Source organism: Strix aluco, chromosome 4, assembly GCF_031877795.1.
Source record: "Strix aluco isolate bStrAlu1 chromosome 4, bStrAlu1.hap1, whole genome shotgun sequence".
In the NCBI taxonomy this organism is placed as follows: Eukaryota; Metazoa; Chordata; class Aves; order Strigiformes; family Strigidae; genus Strix; species Strix aluco.
This window is the reverse complement of record NC_133934.1, coordinates 108,755,105-108,779,839: the sequence shown is the minus strand read 5'-3', so window position 1 is coordinate 108,779,839 and position 24,735 is coordinate 108,755,105. Positions and strand designations below refer to the sequence as shown.

Genomic DNA, 24,735 nt, shown 5'->3' with positions numbered 1-24,735 from the left:
TGAGAGGTTCCCACTGATTTTTCTTATCCTGGAGTGATTGAGTTTTAGTCTTCTCAGGTCTTAAGTCTGGGATCTAAATGGGATGTTTTTCATGTTGGTCAGATCGAGACTTTCCAAGACTAGAAACAGAGCTTTTCTCGTTAAGGGCAAGTTAACTCAGTTTGCACAGATTTTACAGCATAACAATATTTGACTTCAGGATTGATTAATTTTATTTGTTGTATAGATTTTTTCTTTAAAGTGCCAGGGCAGTAATATGGTTAATGAAGCCATCATTGGTAGATTGCATAATTAGGCTAACAGCATCTTATCCAAGGAAGTGTGATTTATAGAATTGTGGAAGGAATACCAACTGTTCAGAAAGTACAAACAGTACTGTTTCTGCTTGCTCTTCAGCAAATAATAGAAGGGCAGCATTTGAGAAGCTACAGGGGCATCTGGCTTATGGGGCGTGACTACTCTTTGTGCATAACCAACCAACTTCACCTGTGCACAAAACCCCAAGCATGATACCTATTTTCTTCTGTTCTTTGCATCTTGCTATAGACTACATTTTTTGTGTCATGGGTGTGGATCTGAAATCTTGTTGTTGACTCCAACCCTAACTCTCCCTAGAGTGGTAATTCATTTTTTCAGCAGTACATACCATATGTCTAAGCCAAAAATATGAAATTTGATTGCTCTATATTTAACTAAGTACTAACTGCACATATTTGTATTTAAAAAAAAAAAAAAGGATGTTTCTGTTATGTGTTTAACTACAAAGATATAAACATTGAGTACAGATTTATGTTTTTGTTAAATGCACTTTACTCTCTGAAGTGCAATAAAGGAAAATTTCATTCTGAAGGCTACATAAACTCTAAAATTGTAAATAAGTACTGTTCTGCTCAATAGATTGGTAACTATTCATGGAGATTCAAATTAAGGAAACTGTGCTGTGTGTTTTATTTTATCCTCCTTTTTCCTTAACAGCCTGTTTACTGTTGACCTGTTTAATTTACAAACACATACATACCTCTAAACCTGTTTCCATAGATGTAATAGGTTTTTAATGTTTGAGGGGGCTGAAAGAATTGATTATTTTTTATGTTTTATCTTGTGTTCTGTTCTTTAGAGTACTCGAGTAGCTTTAGACCATCTGGAGTCTGTTCCTGAGAAACTGGGCCTTTTAGAAGATTTCAAAGATACTGGAGTGAGAAAGATTTCATTTGACTCTTTCAGTAGTTCTAAAATATTTTGGTTAACTACTGTCCTCTCCATATGTATAGATAAATTCGTTAATAAGATATTTAAAATTACACGTGTACATATTATACAGACAAAAACATACAGAAGTTTGATTTCATGTTTATACAGTTTTTTTTTTAAGGTTATAAATTTAGTCCTAATTAGTAACACTGCTGAGGTCCTCCATAATGTAAACAAACATTGATAACTGGGCATAATAGGTCAAGTCCTAATTACTGGTTCGGTATATTTGTATTGAGTGGTGTATTCTGATATTACTTGTTAAAAAATGAAATTTTTGTAATGAAATAAATTAGGCCAGTTATTTTAATGTTTAAAGTAATGAGTGAAAATAAGTGTGCTTTACAGCTTTTTGTTGTTGTTTTGACAGAATGCCAATAATTGTCACTTATTTTCCCAGTATCACTATGAAATCAAGGTGTGTTTGTTTGGACTTAGAGTGACATATTGACAGTAGTGGTGGAGTACTGTCAAGAGTGATAAACCTCAAATTATCTTATCAAAATCTTCAGTGGCTAAGTAGCTAAACCACTATGTTGTTATTACTTTCCATACGTGAAGTTGGTGATTTACTAAAAAAGAATTTTGAACCTCATTGCACAATATAAATTTTAAATCAGTATTAAATCACAGCTCAACATATGCGTAATAATTTGCATTTTATTTGCTATATAGAATTTCTCATCCTGAGGTAATCATAAACATTTCAAAGCATACTTGTTTGGGACATTATTTATTCTTAAGTGTTCTTGCATGACATCATGTGTTAATAATTGTATACTGTTTTATTGCTGTCATCATCAACAGAGTTAGGCACACAAACGCTGATTGAAATGTTTCGGTTTTTTAAAGAAAAATGTTGTTGAGATGTATAGTTTTAATTTCACATTCGAAGTATCCCCAGAAGAGCTTTTTGCTCTGACAATGGTTGACATTTGCCTTCTGTTTCTGATGCTTCTGCACTGCTAAAGGAAAAATTCTGCTCTCAGCTAGGGAAAGCAGAAGCTTGAATGTGGGGTTTCTATAATCACCTTCACACTTGCAGTCTCTTGCTTAATATTGCTATGAAATGACATTGCCATTTTCTGCTTTGCTGTAGTTATCACTTAAGCAGCATTTGTGAGATTGGAACCCAAATTCTTTGGTTTAATTTGAGCTCTGTGCTTCTCCCTGATGCTTTGTTTTTTAAAGACTGTTTTCTTAAGATGAGTCCCTACCAACAACTGTGTGTTGTTCAGTAAATAATTTATTATTCAAGACAGCTAAGCTTTATACCTTAGTTGTGAGAATGATGTCAGTTTGGAGTTTCATTAATTCTTCTATTTGAAAATAATACATTGGAATTTTTTGTACTCCAGCATAATTTACTCTCAAGTGGTATGCATGAATGAAGTATTTCAAAGCCTTTCATTGCTTTCCACTGCTAGCAAGTTCTATCCTCAATGTTTTCATAGGAAGGGAGAAGGAAAGAGAAAGTAAATCTTTGATAATGCCTCACAAGTTGTCTCATAGTTGTATTCATTCAAGTGAATCTTTAGCTAGTTCAGTGAGAAGTGTTACATTTTCTTATTTGAAAATATTTAGTCCATATCCTTAGAACACTTTTCTTTCCAAGTGCTTGTTTCTACAGTATTGTAATTAATTTTTCATCATTACAGAGTTTCTTTGTTAGAAGGTATGATATCACTGAATTTTGGAAAGAGTTAGAAGAAATCGTTCATCAGTTAAGGATGAGGCCATTCACATTTTAACCTATTTTCATTTTAACATTACTTTTCTGTACAGAATATTCTACTTTCATATGGCCCTTGTATTTCAACCTCTGAAAGTTAGTGATTATTCATTCTTGCTGTACTGAAAATCCTTGATGTGATGATAGCTGTGTTTACAATAGCCAGCCAACATTTATTAACTGATTTTCACATTACGAAATCGTTTAGATCTTTCAATGCATTTCTAGGAGTCCCATTGCCGAAGGGAGATGATTGAGGAAAGGTATACAAAGTATAAAGAAATAGTGAGTTCTCTACAACAACAGCTGGAAAATTCAAAACAAAGAGTCCAACAATTCAAGGTATGTGTGTGTACTGCACTTTTGTTTCCTGATTACTTTCAGTCAGCAACATGAGCTTGTTTGATGTATTAACTCTTAGTACAACCACAGACTAAAATCACACATGAATGGTTCTGTTTTATGTAGCTGCCATGGCTGATGTAAAATTTGATGACAGAAGTATTGTCTTCATTATAAACTGCCATGGATACTTTCCAAAAATCTTTAAAATTTCACAGAAAAGTGTCTAACCATGTCTTACTACTCTGAAGTGTTTACCAGTTTTGTCAAATTGCTGTCTACAGCATTTTTTTGATTGCTTTGCTCAATTTTCCCTTGTCCTTTCATGTAAAAGATAAATATAGAAACCTGTTTCTTCTGTTAAAAGGATGATTAATTTGTAGATGGTATCTAGTGATTTTTCAGTAGTTGATCTTTGCATTCTTTACAAAAGATACTGTATGATGTCTATTTCATACATAAACGAAATCCAAGCAAACAGAGGGGAAGTGATTTGCTAAAGGTCACTCAGCAGACTGATAGCAGTGCTAAGCATAATTTCCTAACTCCCTGCAATACAAATACAATGCTCTTGTTTAGAAACATTGCCTGTAATGAGTTCACTTTTCCAATTGTTAACACACTTACTTTCTCTTCATATTAACTTGTTCATTGTCATTTCACTTCTCACTGCACATGTCATTGTGATAGCAGCTTATTTTGGCAGAACTACAATTTCTTATGGATGTGGTTGAAGTAAGTGAAATAAATGATCAGAACTGAAAAATTCTGCTACTTATCACAATCAAATCAAGATTCTTTGGCACTGAATCTTACCAGTGTCTCTAAGCAGTTGAGCTCAAAATCTAGGATCGTATACCATGTATCAAAATACTTTAAGCTGTTTGTGTTCCCCACCTCCTCCACAGAGGTATTCCTCCTGTAAAATGAGGACATGCTTACCAGTAGGTCTTTTAAAAAGTGGAAAAAGTAAAATAAATAGAGTATTTTAGCTTAGTAAGTTGCTGTTGTAAGTAGGCAGCATTAAACTACTTAAAAAAGCTATCTTGCTCTTCTGTAAGAAAGAATTGAAAGGAAGAAACAGGGCAGGTTCACTTTCAGTCTGTTGCTAACGATAATCTTCAGTTTTCTGAATTTCTCTGGCCTTCATACAAGAGTTACTAATTCAGTAGCCATAGAAATTTGGAAAACATTGAAAAGCTAAGTGGAATGCAATCAGCTGACAGTAGAATATAATATTGCACTAAGCTGACTGAACTTACAGAGCTCGCATGATTTGAACTCTATATTCAGAATCCAGTATAAAGCTGATTCCAAAACAATATTTCCTCTTTCTTTAGACAACAGAGAGCATTTAATGGCTTCCATTTAGTCAGGCCTAATTGGGTTTTTGCATGACATACAGTACTTTTTTCTGTCACAGCTGTTACAAATAGAACAGAATGTTCGAAAACAAGTAACAGACGGGTGCTAATCTGATTTCAGTGATCAGGCTAGCTTAGTCTAAAAAAACCTTTTCTAATGCTTGCCTTTCTTACCCTCCCTTGGAACTAACTCAAATGCATTGTTGTTTAATTTTTTTTTATTTTACTATTTGTCAGTTGGGAATCTCTAAATTGATGGCTGGAAGAGCGTAGGCTTGAGGACATCAAAGTCCATTCTTTATGATAGTTTTGATTCTTGCTCTGTACACAACATAGTGCTTCTTCTATACAAAGTAGACAGATATTTGGTAGGTGATAAGCAAATGCATGTTTTAAAAAAGGGAGTTCTGGTAAATTTTTTACAAAGATCATTTTAGATAGACTAATTCCAAAAGTAATTTTTTCTCCTCTGTTATGCTCTTCTTTCTAGCCTTTCTTGTAATAGACTTTTTTTCAGTTTGCTTGCCAACATTAATCTCAGACAGGCATTATCTAATCCTGTGTCCTAGCCTCTTTTCATTTTAAGGAGCAAAACTGAAATAACAGTTGAATGTTCCCCTAGAAACAGTTAATTTTCTTCCTTTCTTATGATTTCATTTGTCCCCACTGAATCTTCCTACTCCTCTGTAGTCTTGCAAGATGACTGTAAAATACCTGTTGCTTAGAAGTCCTGGAAAATCATACTTGCTATTTGTATGTGCTAAAATGTAAGATTTCCGGTAATGAAGGAGGCCAGAGGCTGGCAGAATACCATCAAGTACAACAGTTGCAATTTTTCAACTAAGAAAGGGGTGAGGCATAGTAGATAAAGAAAAAAATGGGGAAAAGAAGGTAAATATAATGTATAAAAGTAAAATAAATAACAGATAAATACCAACCAAAGCAAAACCAAGAGAGAAAGCTAGAGGAAAATTAATGATAAATATTATGACGGATAGATACAAATATTTTAGGACAGTTTCCCTGCCACAAACAACGGACCATCTAATCAAACACAGCATACAGATGTGATTGTAAATGATGCACATGAGAAAAGTTAAAATTCCTGTAAAGTGAAAATAATTTTGTATTGCAGATGCTTGTAGAAGCACCTTGCTTGTTTAAAAGCTCTGTTCTAAGGGCGCATTTCTGAAAGCAGACTGAAAAGGCTAAAACTTTTTTTATTCTTTAGAAGTTGTTATTGTGCTATGTACACTTTCTATATTAAGTCTCTCATCATCACATAAAGGGATTGATATGTATAATTCCCATTAGTCTTAATAGAAGTAAATCCCTCTTCATTGATGGGACAAAAGCTCATTGTATCTCAAAATGAATGTTGAATTTTTGTTTTCTGTTTAGTTTCCAAATCTTAGTATCAGCATGAATGATAAATTGCACAATGTTTTAACAAAATTCACTGGGGATGTTTATGATAAGAATTCAGGAGCAAAATTTAGTGTTTTATGAACTGATGCATTTGTGCATTATTATGTCTTATCATTTCAAGAAACTGAGTAATTTGGATACCAAGCCAAGCTTTTAATCTTATTTTAGAAGGTATTGCAACTGGGGACTACTTGCTGCAGTGCTAATAAAAATTTATCGAGATTTTTAAATGGCCCTTTTCATCAAGCCTTTTTAAAATTATTATCCTTTTTTAACTTATAGACCAAATGACTTTACTCACCCAAAAGCTACACTGTATAGGTCTAGCCATAAATAGTAACATTGTACTTCAGACTTTATTTAATGGTTTAACAAAAAAAATGGAAAAGCAACTTCAGGTATTTTGATATGTGAATCAATGAAGTTTGAGTTTCCTCAGTGGCAGGGAAAGTGGATTTTTTTTATTACTACTTACTTGTGGAGATTCAGTGAATTAATGTGGACCATTCATTGATGAGGAATTCATCATTCACTGATATCTGCCCTGCCACTATGCTTTATCCTGAACTATGGATGTGATGGAAACAAGAAAGGGAGCATTTTTACAACTTATTGTAGTGACAGAAACTTGCAAATCTCCCAGTGCTTTTCTGAAGGAAAAGCAGATTTTGCAGAGATTTTGTAATGATGAAATGGGCATGAAATTCATAAGTAAATTAATTTGAATCTAACTGCAACAGTGAGAATTCTGAGAACTCAAATCAGTATTTTTCAGCATGTGTGAAATGACAGCATATACCTGTATGTGTGCTACTGTATGTTTTGTGTTAAAGTTTACAGCTGCTTGATATTAACAGATACACATTATTTTTATTTGTCTGCCATAGGATGTGAAAATGGATACTGAAATTTCTGATATAGAATTGACTGTTCCCTCTTCTAGTTGGCGAACTCAGAACAGCTTTCTGTCCAGCTCACTGCTCTCAGATTCAGGTTGTAAGTATTGTTTCACAGAAAAAATCTACAAGTAATGTATTTTCCTCTTTCAAAGCTGTTTTACTTGGGAGAGCAAGACACTACTTTTTGACAAAAACAATGCTAGAACCATCTTAAGAGTCCTCCTGTGTTTTAGTTTTAGATACTGGATGGATGCCTTTGTCTAGGAAGTACTTCATTACATCCCACTGATAGTTGTTTGGGTTTTTTTAACTGGGACATAAAATATATTCTGTTTGTCATCCAAACTTACGCCAAAAAGAAAGTGCTGCACTTGGATTCTGAGTCTCTGCATGAAGAATCTGAGCTGTGTAAAAGCTGTGTATCTTTCCAGGGACCAGAGAGACGTCCTCAGTCAAGGATTCTTTCCCAGATCTTTCATTTGTACCAATTAGTCTCATGCTTGTGTAGCAGTTCAACAGTGGAAGTTGAATTCACTAATTCTGCTTTTACTTCAATAGTTGTTTTTAATTATTCTTTCTATCCCTTAGTGCATATATAACTTGTGGTCATGCAAAGTCACAGGATTTCTGATACAGCTAGGAACTGCTCAGTAAAGGATAGGACATATTAGATCTTTATCTGGTACAGTCACACCTTTGCATGAGTGTCAAAACTAATGAAGTTTTTTAAGGGTTTTTTTTTAGCATATCAGCACGTGGGTATCAGAATACTTTTCTTCAGAAGAATATCACCTTCCATTTCTTTTCAATAGCCCGTTTGTGTACTAGGAACATATTCAGTAAGTTGCATTCTGTGTAATGGAAAGTCCTATTTCAGGCTTCATTGCACTTTCAAACCTTTGCATCTTAGAATGAGTGCTGCAGTACATTACTGCTCACCAGTAAGTCCTGAGCTGATCTGATGAGGTTAAAGATAATTGGTTTCTTTTTCTTTCAGAATCTGTGGGTTGTGATTAACATCTTTTTGCAGAGCATACTGAATAACAATAGTGGGAATAAAGCATAAGAGCAAATGCCCCCATCTCATCTGTATTTCAGGAACAGTTTCCCCTGACTCAGAGTTCTTTTTCCATTTTCCCTAACCTCATCCCTGTCAGTGTCTTTCAAGTCAAAGTACGGCTCAGCCTGTTGGGGTATAGAAAAGAAATAACCTATACCTTGGAGGCATGTTGGACTACATGACCTCCAGTGGTCCCTTCCAACCTCAACAACTCTGTGATTCCACTGCAAAAACTTGCTGAAATTTAAAGATGCAGCATAAATGTTCCTAAAATATTACAATATATTTATATTGCTTAGCCTGAATGGAACTTGCTAGGACTTTGTTACTTTAGTACTTTTTAATCAATTTTAGGCAGTTGTCAGAGAAATAGGATCCATGTAATCTGAATACCAATCTGATGAACTAGTTCTGGGTATTTATTCTCTGATTCAACCGGTTTTTACCAGCACTAAGCTTTCTGGAGGTAAAAAAAATAAGTGATGAATGAAAGATGTTGATTCACTGTTGATAATTATGAAATATCTGCAAAGTTTTCAGCATTTGAGGAAGGCTCCTTTTGAAATCATGTTCAGGCATGGCTGACGGGCTTCTTTTGTTTTTCTTGCTTAAAACTTTTAGAAAGGTATTTTCCACATCATAAATTAAGCTGATCTTCATATTTTCCAAATCCCAGAATGGTTCTGAGGGTTTTTTTAGTTTTGTTCTTTTGCCCAGATGGTAAAGAGCTATTTTTAAAAATATTTTTTTTAAAAAGGCAAAAAAATAAGAAAACAGTGAATTTTTTTCACTTTTTCCTATTTGTTTTTAAGGGAAAGGAACTGGATACAAAAGTCTTTAGAGTTTTAGTTTCTTACTTGTATTCTATGAAAATCCGTTAGTTAAATTTTCTGAGGCTAAAACAGAGAAGTAGGCAAAGAATATTTTTCCAATCCTTGCTTTGATTTGACTCTGATAGAATGAAGGTGGTGTTCTTAATGTCTCACTTTGCTGTTTCTTTTCCCCTAAGAGTTAGTGCTATTATATGTTCTTTATGCTTAGTAAGCAAGTACGAGAGCAAGTCAGGTGCCTGTTGAAGATGCCTGATGTCATTTTAGATGGCCTAGAATATGCTTCTAGCTGTCATTCCAGGAAGGCACAGGTCTCCCATCGGTCCTATCACATCTTTCGCTGCCCTTTGCAGATGTCTGTGGTAGCTTATGGCACTAAGGCGTGTGAATTACTCCATAGACCTTGGTTAGTGACTGAATGTTTTACTCTTATGTTGAACTTAATCTCCACCAGTCAAATGTGTATTTTGAAGTTGTTGCTATAGTTCTCAAGGACAGTAAAAATTCTGCAGCGGTATTAACAGTAAGGAGTTTTTCTTGTAATTGCCAGTGAGTGGCAGATCAGCGACTTCAGTCATGTTAGTCACATAAATGCCATGAACTTTTAATTTCAGTAGTGATATCAATTAGTTATAATTTGAGACTTTGACAGCAAGGTATGATTTGAGGTCTTTTGCTCCCAAATCTCCTGTAGCTTTTAATAAATCTACCTATAAATGTCATCACCTATTTTGTGTGATTAATTTATCTCATTACTTCTTCAAAAACAGAAGAATGGACTTTCTTTTTCATTTACCTTTTGAGCAATTTGCAAGCCTTTGTGATTTAATGTTTCCCCATTCCATCACTCTTAAATTCCCAAAACTTTATAGATTATAGAGTCAATAAGTAGTACTAGAAGGTCTCTTCCCAATATGGGGGTCTTAGACTTGTAGAGAGCACCAGGGTGGAGAGCAGACATGTTGTTATATCACAAATTTTATCAAATAATTTAATTTATCTGCAAGGGGGATCCTGGGATTCAAGTTTAAAATTAGTTGAAGAAAGAGGAGAAAAAATTATGAAAAAAATAAATACGGGAACAACAGTCTGCTTCAATATATATATATTTAGTAAAAAGTTGCCAATTGCAGCGGTCAGTTAAAAGGAAAGGTAATTAATATTAACATTATTCTTTTATGTCTGGTCTTCATGCTTCTGATATAATTTCTACAATTAGCTTTTCCATAGCAAACTATTTTAAAGATGCTGTAGGAATTAGCTTTTATTTTGGTACCCATTTTCTTAGAAGAAGTTTAAGTGAGAAAATATATATGAGAAAGCATTCATTAGACATGGTTTCCAGTCTGTATTATTATCAGACCAAAACAGTTGGTCTAAAAAGTCACTACTGGTTGTTATCTAAAGAATAATCCTCAGAAATTGTTTTTCATGGTGACTGTATTTTTCTTTAATTCTGTATTACAAAGGTCCCTAGAGTTACACATGCTTTGCATTAGCTTTGTGAATTGGGTCTTGCCTTTCTCTTTGTACAGTTCATCACTTCAAGGTTTTAACGTGGATGGGGTCCCAGAAGCCATATGGCTTTCAGGCTTTCTATTGTTGTTGGGAATTTATGTTCCAGGGCTTCATAAGCTGTGACTTTATGGAGAAGAAAATAGCCACCATTTTTTGCAACTTCTGTAGCTAGGATCACAGTCTTCCCCGGCCGTTTGTCTCTGGTGATACACAACACTCTTGTGTCAACATGGTATACAGTAGGAATGATATAACAGTTAAATAAAAATAAGTTGTCCTGAATGTTGATTTTATTGTCATAACAATTAACTCCTGCAATGTATGCTGATGTCTGTCTTTATCCCTCTATGTATAGTTTTTCATAAGTTCTAAGACTGTTTGTATTGACATTTATAAATAATTAAAAGTAAAAAGATATTGTAACATCATGATGCTGTGGGACACCATTCTAGAACAAAACCTTCTAAGGCTGCTCAGGGATAGGACCATGGAATGATTGGAAACTTGACATCATCACTTTGAAAAATGCAAATTGATTTAGTTTAGCAATGAATTTTCTTTATGATTTTTCACTTTACTTTGAATACTGACCACAGGAGGTACTACTGAAATAGCATACAATGGCATAGTTTTGGACCAAACTTTATGCTGAAAAAATGATAACTCACTGCTTTACTAATGTCCCAAACGCAGTGATTTCATTCTCCTTCTGAAAGTGAAAACATCTCACTTCTCCTAATCAGACTGTGAAGACTTGCTTCCTATTAAATAACTTTTGATTGTATACTGCCACAATTTTAGTAGACTATTAAAAAATTGCACTCCGGGTATTTATTACAAACAATCAGGAAGGACCACTTTTCTTACACACATAAGATATAAGGAAGACCATTAGAAGAAGGGTGTGTTGTATAAGCCGATATCCACTTTCTTCCCCTTAATTTCTGCCTTTTGTTGATTAATTGCTAGATGTTTGGATATTTAGATTTTTTTCCTCCAGCACTTTGTCATAAGATGTTCTGTCAATTCATATTGTCTAGATTTTGATGCAATATAATGCATTTAGAAATTAGTGTTATGTATGCACCCTGCTGTGAAGATATATACACAGTATGGCATCCTATGAACACCTGTTCAGTGTCACTTGTTGACTTTAGTCCATGCTATTGGTAAAGATATTCCTTGGGGAATTTTCTGAGTGGTTTGTTTTGTCTTACTTAAACAAAAATACTGGGAAACTATGGAAAAAAATGGAAAATAAATGTTAGTGGAATTATCAAATTTTTTAAAATGCAGTTTGCATTTCTTCTGTATAAGAAAGGTCTTGACTATGCCTGTATTATATAGTATTAAAATTTGTTTCTTTAGAAAAATAAGTCAGTTTTTCAATTCATAGCGTTATGAATATTGAATATTTGTTAATATCATATTGCTTCCTGTGTAAACTATGTTTCATTGATAAACATTGTTCATAAACATTGATGGTCAGTCAGCAAAATGTATGTGTTTCTCTGAAGGTGTTTAATTACTTTTTTTGTCTGACTTATTTCTAGCACTTACGAAAAGAATGGTTCCTTTTGATACAAGTGCCACCAAGGAAGATTCCATTAGTGAAATGAAGCTGCAAGCAGAAAGTGGGAAGCAGTAACATTTTACAAAAACACACCAGTTTTCTCTGTGGTAAATTCCATTCCCCTCCTTTTCAGGTTTGAACAGTAGTAATTCCATCTACTATAGGAGTGATGCAACCTTAGTGATTCAGCTATTGCCAAACACGTAAATGAAAGAGCACCAAGAGTGAGTCTAGTGAACTCTTGTGATAATTTCTGTAATCTGTACACCAAAGGTTTTCTGGCATTATGCTGTTCTCTTGTATTGGTTTCTGCAGTCCTCCTAAACTAATTTTATGGTATTCCTGAAATATTATGAAATGAAAAACCAATGACATTAATCTTTGCTATGAGTATATTTACCCGTGTACAGGAATTGTTCTAACATTTGGGTTTTTATAACATTTAGTAACATTATTAATAATGAAAAAGTATTCAGAAATTACCTTTGTATTAATATTTATTATGAGAGTCATTATACAGTGTTGTGCAGGCACATTTGTGATTTTAGGTTCTTCAGTTTGCAACAATCTTTTAAGAAAAAAGTGATAAATATTAAACAAAACCAAATTTCCTCAAAATTAGTGGAAATTCATATAATGATTTCAGGTTCAGTATATATCTGTTATAAGCTGTTCAGAATTATTCTTCTGGCCAGAAAGTTTTATCAGATGACCTCTGGTAAGGCCCTTAATGGCACCTGAATCTCACCCATCTCTATTAAGCATGTTGAAGGGCACTGCTATGTGGCTGTGAAAAGTTTAATAGCAGGGTTTCATGATCATTTATTTATTCTGTTTTGTTCTCTATTAGAAGAGATGTGTCATATTGATTTTAAAATGTTATGGAAATACAATATTGCACAGGTATATTTGTTCAGGTATCTGTATTCTAAACAAATTGGATACAATTCTGTGTTACTGTGGTCTCAAACAGCACATCACAGCAGAATTTTCTGCTGTCAAAAGAAATACAAGTGTTTCTGGTTCTTGTTTTGTTCTCCTCTCTAGTGCTTCTGGTTGAATCACTACTAACGTGCCTTAAAAAAACCTGCCAAATCTATCAGAGTACTGTAGCAACATGAACACCATTGAAACCATTTTGTTTTGTAGGCTCCTTTCATATTTAGGAAGCCTACTTCTCCGAAACAGTCCTTTTTTATCACTCTAGGTGTCTCAGGCATAATTTGCAAGTCACTATGTGCCACCTGAAAATGGGACCTTTTCTTTTTTCTTTTTTTCTTCATTTTTTAAATTTTCTGAAGTGTTCTGCAGTCCCAGTAGGTTCTCTGGACCTACTTGACAATGCCCTTGTATTCATCCTGTTTCAAACAATACTTCTTTCTGAGAACATCAAAATCAGACAAGGAAATGAGAAAAATTTTGAATTCATTTTTCTTTCATTTTCTATACACTTATATTACTTAAAATTGTAAAAATTTCTAATTTGGTTTAAAAAGTTTTCTTTACCTTTTGTATATGTATAATGTTATGCATTGTAGTACTGGCATTGGCTTTTTGCAGACTTCTGGCACATCTACTCATTCAGAAGGTCAAGAAAGCAAAACAGGCACATCCATCTCGTGATCTCAACAGCAGTGACAGGGCCAAGACAAAAACAAATTAACTTCTACTCTGGAGAAGGCAGGACAAATAGAAACCTGTTTGTTTCATGGTCTACAAAGAGTGTGGATGTCATGAAGCAATGTTTAGCTCAAGCCACAGTTATTATAAACTAAACTTACTTTAAGTGTATCCAACATTTGTAATTTATTTTTTTAATTAGATCAGAGCACAGCTGGAAATATGGTGTTTAAAATATTTTAGCTAGTTTGCCTGGTGAAACATTAAAAAATTGGAAAATAAAATGTCAACAGCTTGCAGACTTTATGGTACCTACAAATTATGGCTAAAAGTATGGAAATGTCATTTTAAAATATATTACAAATCGGTAAATCATGCTCCCAAAACACCTCATGTTGTAATGAGGTCTGATGCATGGATTGCTGATGGATAAATATATGCCCAACCCACTTTACTGAAGTTAAAACCATTTTTGAGATAAAGTGCCTGTTGGTAAATGAATGGAGCTTTAAGAATCTCAGCTGAGAAGTAATACACAGAAAAATAATATCCTCTCTTTTTCCTAAGGAATTTGTAAAAATCAGAAATCTGGTATGTTTCCTTAAAACAGCATCCCTACTGCTTTATAGTGTTAGAAAGCTAAGGATAAGCAGTCTGAACTCCCTCATTATTACATCAAGTATTGAATCCATTTTTGTACAATGCAGGACAGAAATGTCTACTAGATGAATAATTTTGGCTTTAAGTCTTTAAATATGCTCAGTGCTTAGTATATTTGCCTTTGGCCATGTGACTGAGGTTTCAGCAGAGTTTTATATCCTTTTTAAAAATTTTCTAAAAAGGCTGGAAGAACAGAAGGGAAGAAGTCAAACCACAAAAAAAGAGAGGAATTTTTAATGAGTAGGCTTACAGACTCCAAAGCCAGGAAATTCTTTCTTAAATTTACCCTCTTGGCATGGCAGTCCAGATAGCATGTAATATTTGTCTGTCTTCCACCTTTGATAGAGGTTCATATTACAAAGTGAATTTTATTTCGTTTTTACTGAGGGCTAAAGTTCCGTTCATGACATTATGTGAAACTGTCCCTTTGTGGTTAAAGAAATAATATTTTTTCCATATTGGCCTGAAATAATATTCCTCTGACCAGTTTCAGTTTTTAAAGTAGAAAAACAGATAATTTTTTAATAAAACATTTTGTATATTTCAGATCTTAAAAATTGCTGTCCCTTCTGGCAATCAGATTTTTTTAATACTTTAACTCTTTAATGACCTGTTCTTCAATTCTTGCCCAAAGCAGTAGTTTTCAATAACCAAAAAATGTGGTATCACACCTGAAAATGGTGGTTTGTTTCTTTGTTCTGTTCAGCATCTGGTAAATCAGGCAACTTTGTATGTATGTACTAAGTGCGTACACATTTAACAAGCTAATATCAGGTGTCCATGTTTTTTTAATGCTGTCCTGAAATAGTCATTCAATATTGTGTTTTCAGAAATGCACCGGCCCTTTATTTCAGCATCAAATAATTGTCACTTGAATAACCTTTAAATTATATTGCCCTTCAGTTCCTTAATGTTTTACAGCAGACTTAAGAGTACTTATTTTTAATGACTTTTGAGATGGTATTTACTAAATATTCAAAATAATTTATTTTTATTATGTAATTATGTCAACCTAAGAAGAAACGTTAATATAAAAATAAAACTTAGACCAGGATAAAAAAATAAATTTTACAGTGTAAAACAAAGCAATTTTCTTACATTTACTTCTCTAATTTTTGATGGAAGCCAGTTTTCAGTGATGGTGAAAGTACTTCTTGGATATTCAAACCTCAGCCACATTTTTACTAGCTATCCCACCAAAATAAATAAAGAAGATATATTAAAATTCCTTAGAACAAAGAAAATACTATTTAAAAATCCACCTTTGAGCTAAGGAATCTGCATATCGGTTCATCTCTGGCTTACAAGGCATATTCTGTGCACTGAATGGATTTTTCATGAATGAAAGTGCCAATATTACCCCGAAAGTAAACAAGTAGGTATTTTTGTAACACTGATACCGTTTTTATGGCTAAAAATTAGTAGTATGAAACCTGAATACATTCTCATATCTACAACATGCAGAAAAATTTATTAATGAGTTTATGTGGCACTCACTGCTTGTTACAGTCGAATTTTACCATGGCTCTGTTAAACTCTTCTTGTTCAAAGTGTTAGTAATATATTTATCACTCTCTAAACCCTGTCGTCACCTCACGGAAGTAATTGATACTGAAGTTAATGTGAGCTGCACGCCAATATCTGGGGATGCAGCCTTGTCAAAAATGGATGTGCAGGAGGACATCACACAAAATCCTGTATTTTTGATCTAGTTGTAGAGTTTAGAAGCAGATGTAGAGAAAAACTAGAAGGAATGGAAATCTGCTCATGCTTAAATTAAAATTCCAAACCACTTTTATTCTTGGTGTCTTAATTTAAAAACTGCTTTAGAGCTAGTATTTACATCTAATAAAAGTGATCCCTAAATAAGATTCCATCTTGGATAATTTTTTTTTTCACATGTTAACATACTTTCTACTCTAGCACAACTCATCTCAACTCTTTGCTGTAAGCATGCCTAGGCTGTTGTATGAACGGTTTTGTTTTTCTATGTAAAGAACTAAATTAGATTTTAGATCTGAAGAACATTTTAGTGCTGTATACAGAAGTACAGCAGAGCAGATCTGATAACCTCAGTCTTTCAGAAATCTGTAAACCAATGCCTCTGTTGACAACAATGTTGACAACAAAAATGAGATTGCTGTGGTTAAAATACAGCAGCATCCAACGTTTATCATTTGTGCTAACAACAATAGCTCTCATGTTGCTAAAGCTAAAGTTGCACATCTGCCATTTCTCAGGCTATAAGGATGAGATTTTGTTTTCTCTTGCCTTGATAGTGGCAAAATCTGCAATATCATGAGCGTTAAGAAAATACGCAGTGATGATATTTTTAAAATTTCTAGTAATTTTAATTAGGTACCTACTTGGTGCTATTTGGAACTAAATATTTTTGGAACCTGATTGTTAACATGTTTTCATTAAAGTATTACATTTAAATACAAGAGCTGCATAAAGATCTCTTTTAGGATAATTCTGCTATCATTATTTAGGGACATGGCTCCTTAATAGGTGTTTTGCTTGAATAAGTACAGCAATTGTTGCTGAGTTGTCTGTTATTTTCATCTGTCTTCAGACCAGAGTTGTTTTGCTCTTAGACTGCTTTTCTCATCTGGCATCTACAGTGCTGTAGTATGTCAGAAGCCATACCATCATTTCTTCACTTAGCAATGTTAATAATTTTGGTAGTTGATATGCCTAGGGAATGACATTAATTTTGAAGGCAGTTGTTTCTTGTAACATAATCTCTTTTCATATAAATTCTGCCACTCTTATTTGCTTACTAAAATAAAACCTACTTGATAAACTGACTAATATCAGAACACATGCTGCCTAATTTTAAAGGTTATCCCACAGGCAAAAGTAAATGTGTCTTACTACATTTGTCTAGATTTTCTAAATGCTACCATTCATTCTACTATCAGTTTGTAGAGGAAAATAGTAAAGGATAGACTTTGCTGTAATAACCCTGAAATATTATTGATTCCAGACGGAAGAAGAGACTACAACTAATTTAGGAGATATAAGTAAGTGCTTAGTCTAGAACCTAAGACACCTCGTATTGCAAAGTATATTTCTTCAGTATGTCAATATCCAGTTGCCCTCAGTAGAAACAGTTGCTGACATCTAAAATATTTCTGGGAAGTGATATTGAAATTTGCTAAAGAAAATCATGGAATCATAGAATCATTTAGTTTGGAAAAGAACTTTAAGATCATCAAGTCCAACCAATCACACAGTATCATTCTGCAAATGCGGATTTCTGTGTCACTCATTATTAAAGAAGCATTGAACTGGGAAGTCAGCCCAATTTACGTTCTGGCATTAGGCTCTTCACAGAAACCACCAGTGACCCAGTTTTGTACTTAGTGTGGAAAACGATGAAGATGAGCTGTGTTTTACTGCTGGCTAAGAGAACAGTTTGCATCTGTGGCATAAGCTATTTTGTGTATGGAGCTCAATGAGTGCACCGTTTCTAATGAGGCTTTCACTGCTGGGTGCACCACTGACAACACAATCTCATCCAAACAGCTGCAACCATGAAGACATCATGTAGCTGGCAGAATTTTTGTTACATAGAATGTCAGTAAGTCCATCAGAAACCATGGAGTTTTTTGTTTTGTTTTCACTAGAGAGGTCTCCAGTGCAGTCAAAAAGCTAGAGAATGCAGAAACCTTAGTCAGTGAGTTATATCAGCAGTGAGGCTCTCTAGCCACACAATGTGAATGTTAGCCTGTTGTCCATTGATTGATTAGAGGTCTGTAAGTTAACAAAAGACTAATCAACAAAGTTTTTAAAAAGTGGGACAAATTAATCTTATTTGGTAGACAAAAAATCTCTGTGAAAATGGAAAAATTAAGTATCAGAGTCATGAAAAACTTCATTTTTCCAGAATACGAGTAATTTCTTAAACTTCACTAGAGTGACAGCCTCTTACAGACTGTTTTTGAAGGCCCTGAATATATTAATCAACAGACATCAATCCCACTTCATGTCATCTCTTATTGTGAGAGACTTGCTTGCTTTGATTTGACTTAACTGTGTCCCATACTTTGGGAAATTCTGTTATGTGCACTGAATCTCAGACTTGTAATACTTCCACTGGTGATAGCTGATGTGCTACGTATGGAGTGCTGGCTGGTACAATGTATTTTAACAAATAGATCAGATGTTCAAATTTCAGCCTTGCTATCACATTATCAGAAGAAAGTGACAAATAGATAAGTATTTAGACTGTAGGTAAGAGTGTCCATTCAGTGTATTACTGTGATTTTGCAGGTGAATCACTTCTGAAGCTGAAATTTCTATATGCAATTATCAGCAAATGCTGATTTTTTAAAATTTTTTCTTTCCCTGGAGAGTGTGAGAAAAAATATGTTAGTCACACTTGAGTTCTGGCACATGTTTTGTCATTTATGCTGCCAGTTTCTATTTAATTCGGGGATAACTAAAAAAGCAGCTAATTCTGATAACTCATTACAAGCACTCCTAATTTAGTTAGTTGATGAATAAGTCATTTGCCTCCAGAACTTTTGTTTTCATGTAATTTGAATAAAATACAGTGGTTTTTACATTTAGTATTCTAAAACTGGAACAAAGTCAGTCTTGAGATCTAGCATTTAGGTTGGAAAATTCTAAAACTAAGATTGCCCAGGTGTCTTATCCGTGTGACACTGAACATATTACATAACATCTCCTGGTCAACTATTGCCACTGCAGTACATTGTAAAGTGACCTTAAAGAATCTGCAGAATTTCAATGAATTACACAGATGCAGGATGTCTCTGCACTGGTGTGAAGTCTGAAATGTCGGTTTAATACCTGTAAACCTTGTTGTACCTGTTAATGTAATGGAAATAGCCATACTGGAATGAAATTCCTCAATGTGCAATTATTTCCTGACATAAAGTCCTTGAAAGACCTTTGCCAGTAGTTAAGAAGGAGTCCAGCTCCTGATTTAATATAAAAGGCTGCCTGACCACATTCCCATATAAGCTCAACTCTCAGCAGGTTATTAGGGACATCTGTGTGAAAAAATGTGTGTCTTTTCTTTGTTACATTTTCATCTTATTTATCCTTTCTCACGAGTTTGATTCTGTGTCTAGGTATAGACATGCTGTTACTTTTCATTCCTGTAAAATGCACCAGGGAAGGCAGCGTGTTGAAGCTGACATTGCTGTAGTAACCAAAACTATTGAAATTTCCTTCAAACTTGATTTCTGAAATGTAAAGGTGTGTTCAGACTTTTAATAGATATGTAGATGTCATGTATAGTCCTGTTCACATAATTACATATCTTTCTTGTAGACATAGACGTGCATAAACATGTTCGTCCACTGTAAAACTTCACTGGTCAAAAAGAAAATTAATCCTTTGTGCTTGGAAATTCTGACTATGCTAAAGCTAACAGAAGCCTTGTCTCTGATATTGGTGGAGTTACAATTTCATGATGAATTTGAGAAAAGGAGAGAGAAGTATTTTCTCAACCTACTTTTTCATTGCATTTTGGAGGTGTGCAAGTCTACAATATGTGCTGGTCTGGTAAGCAAGTAATACTGAAAAATCCATGATCTTATAAAAATAATTTCATAGCAAACTGTAAACATTTGGAATAATTTGGGACTATGGCATTTTTCTATTTCAGGATTTTGAGTTCATTTGGACTCTTGTATAAGTACTTTTATTTTTCAAAAAGACTAAAATAAATTTAGTTATATAATGAAAACCACTGTACTTCTAAATGCCATCAATACAAGCTTAGGAAATTTGCAAAATTTGGAAATATTACAGCTCTTTGTTCCACTCTAATGTGGGCTGTTGTGGCTTTTTCAAAATAATTAAACCTTCTCAAAGGAGAGATACTTCATCTGTTAAAGTGTATCAATTGTGTTTCACACTCACCACTAAATGTTTTGTTTCACATCAGTTTTTCAGCAAAATCTAGCAAGTCATTAAGTACATAAAATGGGAATTTTCTTATGTGTAGGCAGAAGCTAATTATACCTTACATCTAAATACCATCACTATTAATAATTTTTTTAAAAAACCCAAAAACCTCACAAAATAAAACCAGTTTTGACTATATGTTAGCCATTCTCTGATAAATCTTTATTTTTGTCCTATGATATTTTTTGTTCCAAGATAGCTTCCCAAGGTGTTTGCTTTCCAGTTTTTCCGTTATCTGTGGGGGGAAAAAACCCAACTTAGCCATCTTGAGAATTACATAATGAATTAAAAAAAATACAGAATCATAAAATCATAAAATCATTTAGGTTGGAAAAGACCCTTAAGATCATCAAGTTCAACCAAACTACTGCTTGACTTATTACTTACTGTGAATTGCATGGATGCACATAAAACTAAGTCTCCAGTTTGCATTTTCAGAACACCTCTTGCAGGTTTAGGAACAAAGCATTGTAGAAGTATAACAGAAACAGCTTGTTACCATGTTATTCCAAAGCACAGATCCTCATCAACCTGTGAAGTCTGTGGAACTCACTTACACACATGAGGTCTCACTCATGCGTCACACCAGCACACCAGTTTTATTGTTGTATGGCTGCATTGACTTCAGAATGCCTATGCCTGATTTATACCAGTATGAAGCCAGAATCAAATCTCATGTATTAAGCATAAGTACCAATCAGAATATGAAGTACTGAGATCGTGCCAAAGTGTATGAAAGCTGTCTGTTGTGCTATGAGTATGTTGCTGCAAACTGATAGCTTCACACAGAATCAGCAGGTATGTTTAAGTCTGGTTAAGGGTCTACCTGGAAAGTTCATATGTTAATTTAATGTCAACATTTGTACCAACTTTCTGTAATCAGAACATAAAATGTTAGCCAATGAGGCAGTACTAAAATATCAAACTTCATTATTTTTTGCTGGCTTGGGACTTACTCCAAGCTATTCCTGAAAGCAAGGTCTCAAGTGTTTATCACATCTCAGGAGACAGTACCTTTGCAGGATCAAAGTTGCTAGCTGTACTCATAATTTAAAGTGTAACTTGAAACGTTGTCATTTTTGTAAGCTAACAAAATAAATTATTTTTCCAAGCAGTGAATAGCATCTGTATTCATTTGTCTAACACTGCCAAACTTTTGTAAAGACCTGTTTTATGTAATTGATCTTTTTGTTTTGTGTGAAATATAGGTGTGTGATGTGGATTTATGTTGTCCAATTTTGCTTGTAACTTGCCTCTAAGAACAACAATATGATCTCAGATTTTTTCTTTGTTTTCTTTCTTCTACTATAAAGTTTCTTTAAAAATTAAGACGATAGTTTTGTGGTGAGAATCAGTAATTATCTTTGAAAATGTGTGTTTAAAACACTTATTTAGGTAAAAGATTTGTTTACCACTGTGGACCAAAGAATAAATCTGGCAAGGTACTGTAGTGTTAAAATATAGGGGTGGGTCTTTACATTGGCTATACATCACTGAGTGTTTCCAGAGGTGTCCTTCAATGGGATAAGGCTGTTGTGCCTATAGCCTTTTATAGGGTGTGAACGAGATTCATTTGTCTGAACTTGGGTTTGGACAGAACACATGCCTCCATCTAAATGAACCTTCCTCTGTAGTCAACAGAGTACCTGGGATCTGTGGCATCATTCATCTCACCCCAAAGCAAACACCCAGAGTTTCATCAAATGAATTACAGCAAACCACTCTAACTATATTGACTAGATCTCCACTGACTAAAATGGGAAACCAGACAGCTACCTTAGATGCATATGCCAGCATTATAGGCACAACTCAGGTGGAGTTCACCATGTCCACCCGCAGGGTGGGGTCTGTCCATGTCTGCATCATCTGGATTCCAGGGTAAGTTCTTTATGACCTTAAATAAAAGACACCACTGGAGTCTGTGGAACAGGATGCAGTTAAACATGCAAAGAGATTGAGCCATCACAGTATTTAATGGAACAAAAATCATTGTTGCTGGAAAGTTCAACAGAGCTAAACTTCTGTGGAAGCATTTCATGGAAAAGCAAAGCCTTGCACTATTTTTTAAAATACAAAGTGATAAAAAAAAAAAAATATGCATTGCATTGCTCCATATAAAGAAGTTTTCTTCTGGTTTCTCACGACGAGATGGCCAAACTACAGTTTCTTTCTATTCTGAGAAATAATAATGTAATAATTCTACTAATTCAGTTCTCCTCAATTATGTATTCCCTTGCCTTTTGGCATTAAGAAGTTTTGCACATCTCTTACATAGTTTTGTGATCTGCAGTTGTTTTATGACAAGCATCTTTTTCCCTTCTCAGACCACTTTTTCCCTGACCTTAGTGTCTGCAGAGTTGTTTCTCTCACATATTCTCACTCCTCTCTTCCAGCTGCTGTTGCTCAGCAGTTTTTTCCCTTTCTTAAATATGTTATCCCAGAGACACTACCACCATCGCTGATGGGCTCAGCCTTGGCCAGCAGTGGGTCCATCTTGGAGCCAGCTCGCATTGGCTCTATGGGATGTGGGGGAAGCTTCTAGCAGTTTCTTACAGAAGCCACCCCTGTGGCACCCTCGCTACCAAAACCTTGCCATGCAAACCCAATGCACATCAGTATGTTGGTTCTAATTTTAACTGTAAAACTAAGGTCAGTAAGGTTGAAAAAACAGCTGATACCTGACAGTATCCTGTAGCTATGTCAACAGAAATCATGAACTTAGAAATTTTCATACGCACAAGCAGTACGTGAATATGAGTAGTCACTGATCCCACAGCATCGGGGACAAATTTTACTGTGAATGTTTTATATTTTATTGGAGCAGATATTTTACAGAAATATATTTTGAATATGTTCTTGCATTAAAGACATTTGAAAGGAACATTTAGTAACTGACATTAACTAATTATATCTTTTCATTGGATATAAAAAAGTGATCTTTGGCTCCAGCTACTGCTAGCCCACTGGTATTCCCATTTTCTGGGCTTTTAAGGGTGGTCTAAAATATATTAAGTTTTAGTAAGTAATAGCTCTCAGCAGGGATTATTTAAAAAAAAAAAAAAAAACAAAAAAAAAGCATAAGGGTTTTGGCCATCACTTTTCTTGATAACTTCTCAAAAGTTTTTGCCAGCTTCCATGATTTAACCTGGAAGTTCTGGCCAAATTCCAATTTAATTTGTTACATACACTTTTTCTACCCTCTGTCATTTCACTGGAATATGGAATTTTTTCTTCATATCAGTGTTGCATTTTTTGCACAACTGTTCTCTGTGGGAGGAAGGATAAATTAGTCCAAAAGTGATCAGGGCAGGGAAATGCAGCAGGAACCTGAGCGATATGCACTTACAGCTGTCCTACAGTCTATACACCTGACATAGGAATGTAACTTTCCTGTGTCTCTCAGAACTGATTTCTGAAGCACAGGGCTCTTGATGTGCTTGTAAATCTATAATTTTAATATAACAATATAATATACACAATCTCAAAATCTATAATTGTATCTTTTGGTCCACATTTTTAAATAACATTGCTTATGTATAAATTATATGGTCTTAACAGAGATAACAATGTGGAGAAGGAGCTTGAGGGTATTCATGGAATCATAAAAGAGTTTGGGTTGGAAGGGACCTTTAAATGTCATCCAGTCAGCTCCAGTGTAGGTAAGCCCGCACTGGGGGGGAATCGCGGCAAAAGGGACCGGCAAGGAGCTTTTCTGGGGGGCTTTTGAATCTTTTGGAGCCAGGAAGGCAGCCAGCCGGCTCTAAGGAGGCTGGCAGGCCGGTGGGGGCAGCTGAGGCAGCGGGGCGGAGGGCGGAGCCAAGGGCCGGTGGCGCCAGTTCTGAACGAGCTGTCACCACACCGGCGGTCACTGCCGAGGAGCCCAGCTCACACCCGCCCTCGGTAACGAGCGGGGTGGGCTCTGCCGGGATAGCGTGGGCGGAACCAGCACCACCCACCCTTGGTCAGGTGATAAGAACCCTGTGGGAGGGCAGCGACTGCTCACAGAGCTCAGGGTGGTCGGGTAGTGCTGGGCTGTGGGTGCCCCGAGGCAGTGTGAAGGGCAGGGGCTGAGCCTCTGCCACGGCACAAGGTACGTTCGGTCCCTTCAAGCCCAAGTGCTGGAGAGAGGGGAGGGAAGGAACAGCACTGCAGGCACGTGAGAGCACAGTGTGTGGGAAACAGCACACAGGGATTGGTTCCCCTCTGGCCAGAGAGAAGAGCATGGTCACAACATGGCTGAGAGGCAGAGTGGTGAGGCATGTGGGAACCTAGAGAGAGGTCCCACACAAACAGGCGGCCGTGCAGGTCTCTGCCTGCCGAGAGTGCCTGAGCCTGGCACTGGAACCGGAGGGAGTCAGAGACACCGTTTGTGTGCGGGATTATCAAGTAAACGATCTGCTCAGGCAGGTGGTTGAACTGAGGGAGGAGGTAGAAAGGTTGAGAACAATCAGAGAGTGTGAAAACGAGATTGACTGGTGGAGCCACACTCAGAGCAAAGGCAGCAGGTAGAGG

General features: G+C 35.3%; 1 protein-coding gene across 1 annotated transcript in view; it reads left to right on the top strand.

Moving 5' to 3' along the window:
* The window catches only part of CEP128 (centrosomal protein 128), a 143,048-nt gene extending 121,496 nt beyond the window's left edge, over positions 1-21,552 (top strand). The window contains exons 21-24 of the mRNA XM_074824860.1: positions 1,118-1,195; positions 3,212-3,325; positions 7,005-7,113; positions 11,978-21,552. Of these exons, the coding sequence (XP_074680961.1) occupies positions 1,118-1,195; positions 3,212-3,325; positions 7,005-7,113; positions 11,978-12,072 (396 nt within the window). The 3' untranslated portion in view covers positions 12,073-21,552. The remainder of the gene's footprint in view (positions 1-1,117; positions 1,196-3,211; positions 3,326-7,004; positions 7,114-11,977) is intronic.
* The last annotated feature ends 3,183 nt before the right edge of the window (positions 21,553-24,735 follow it).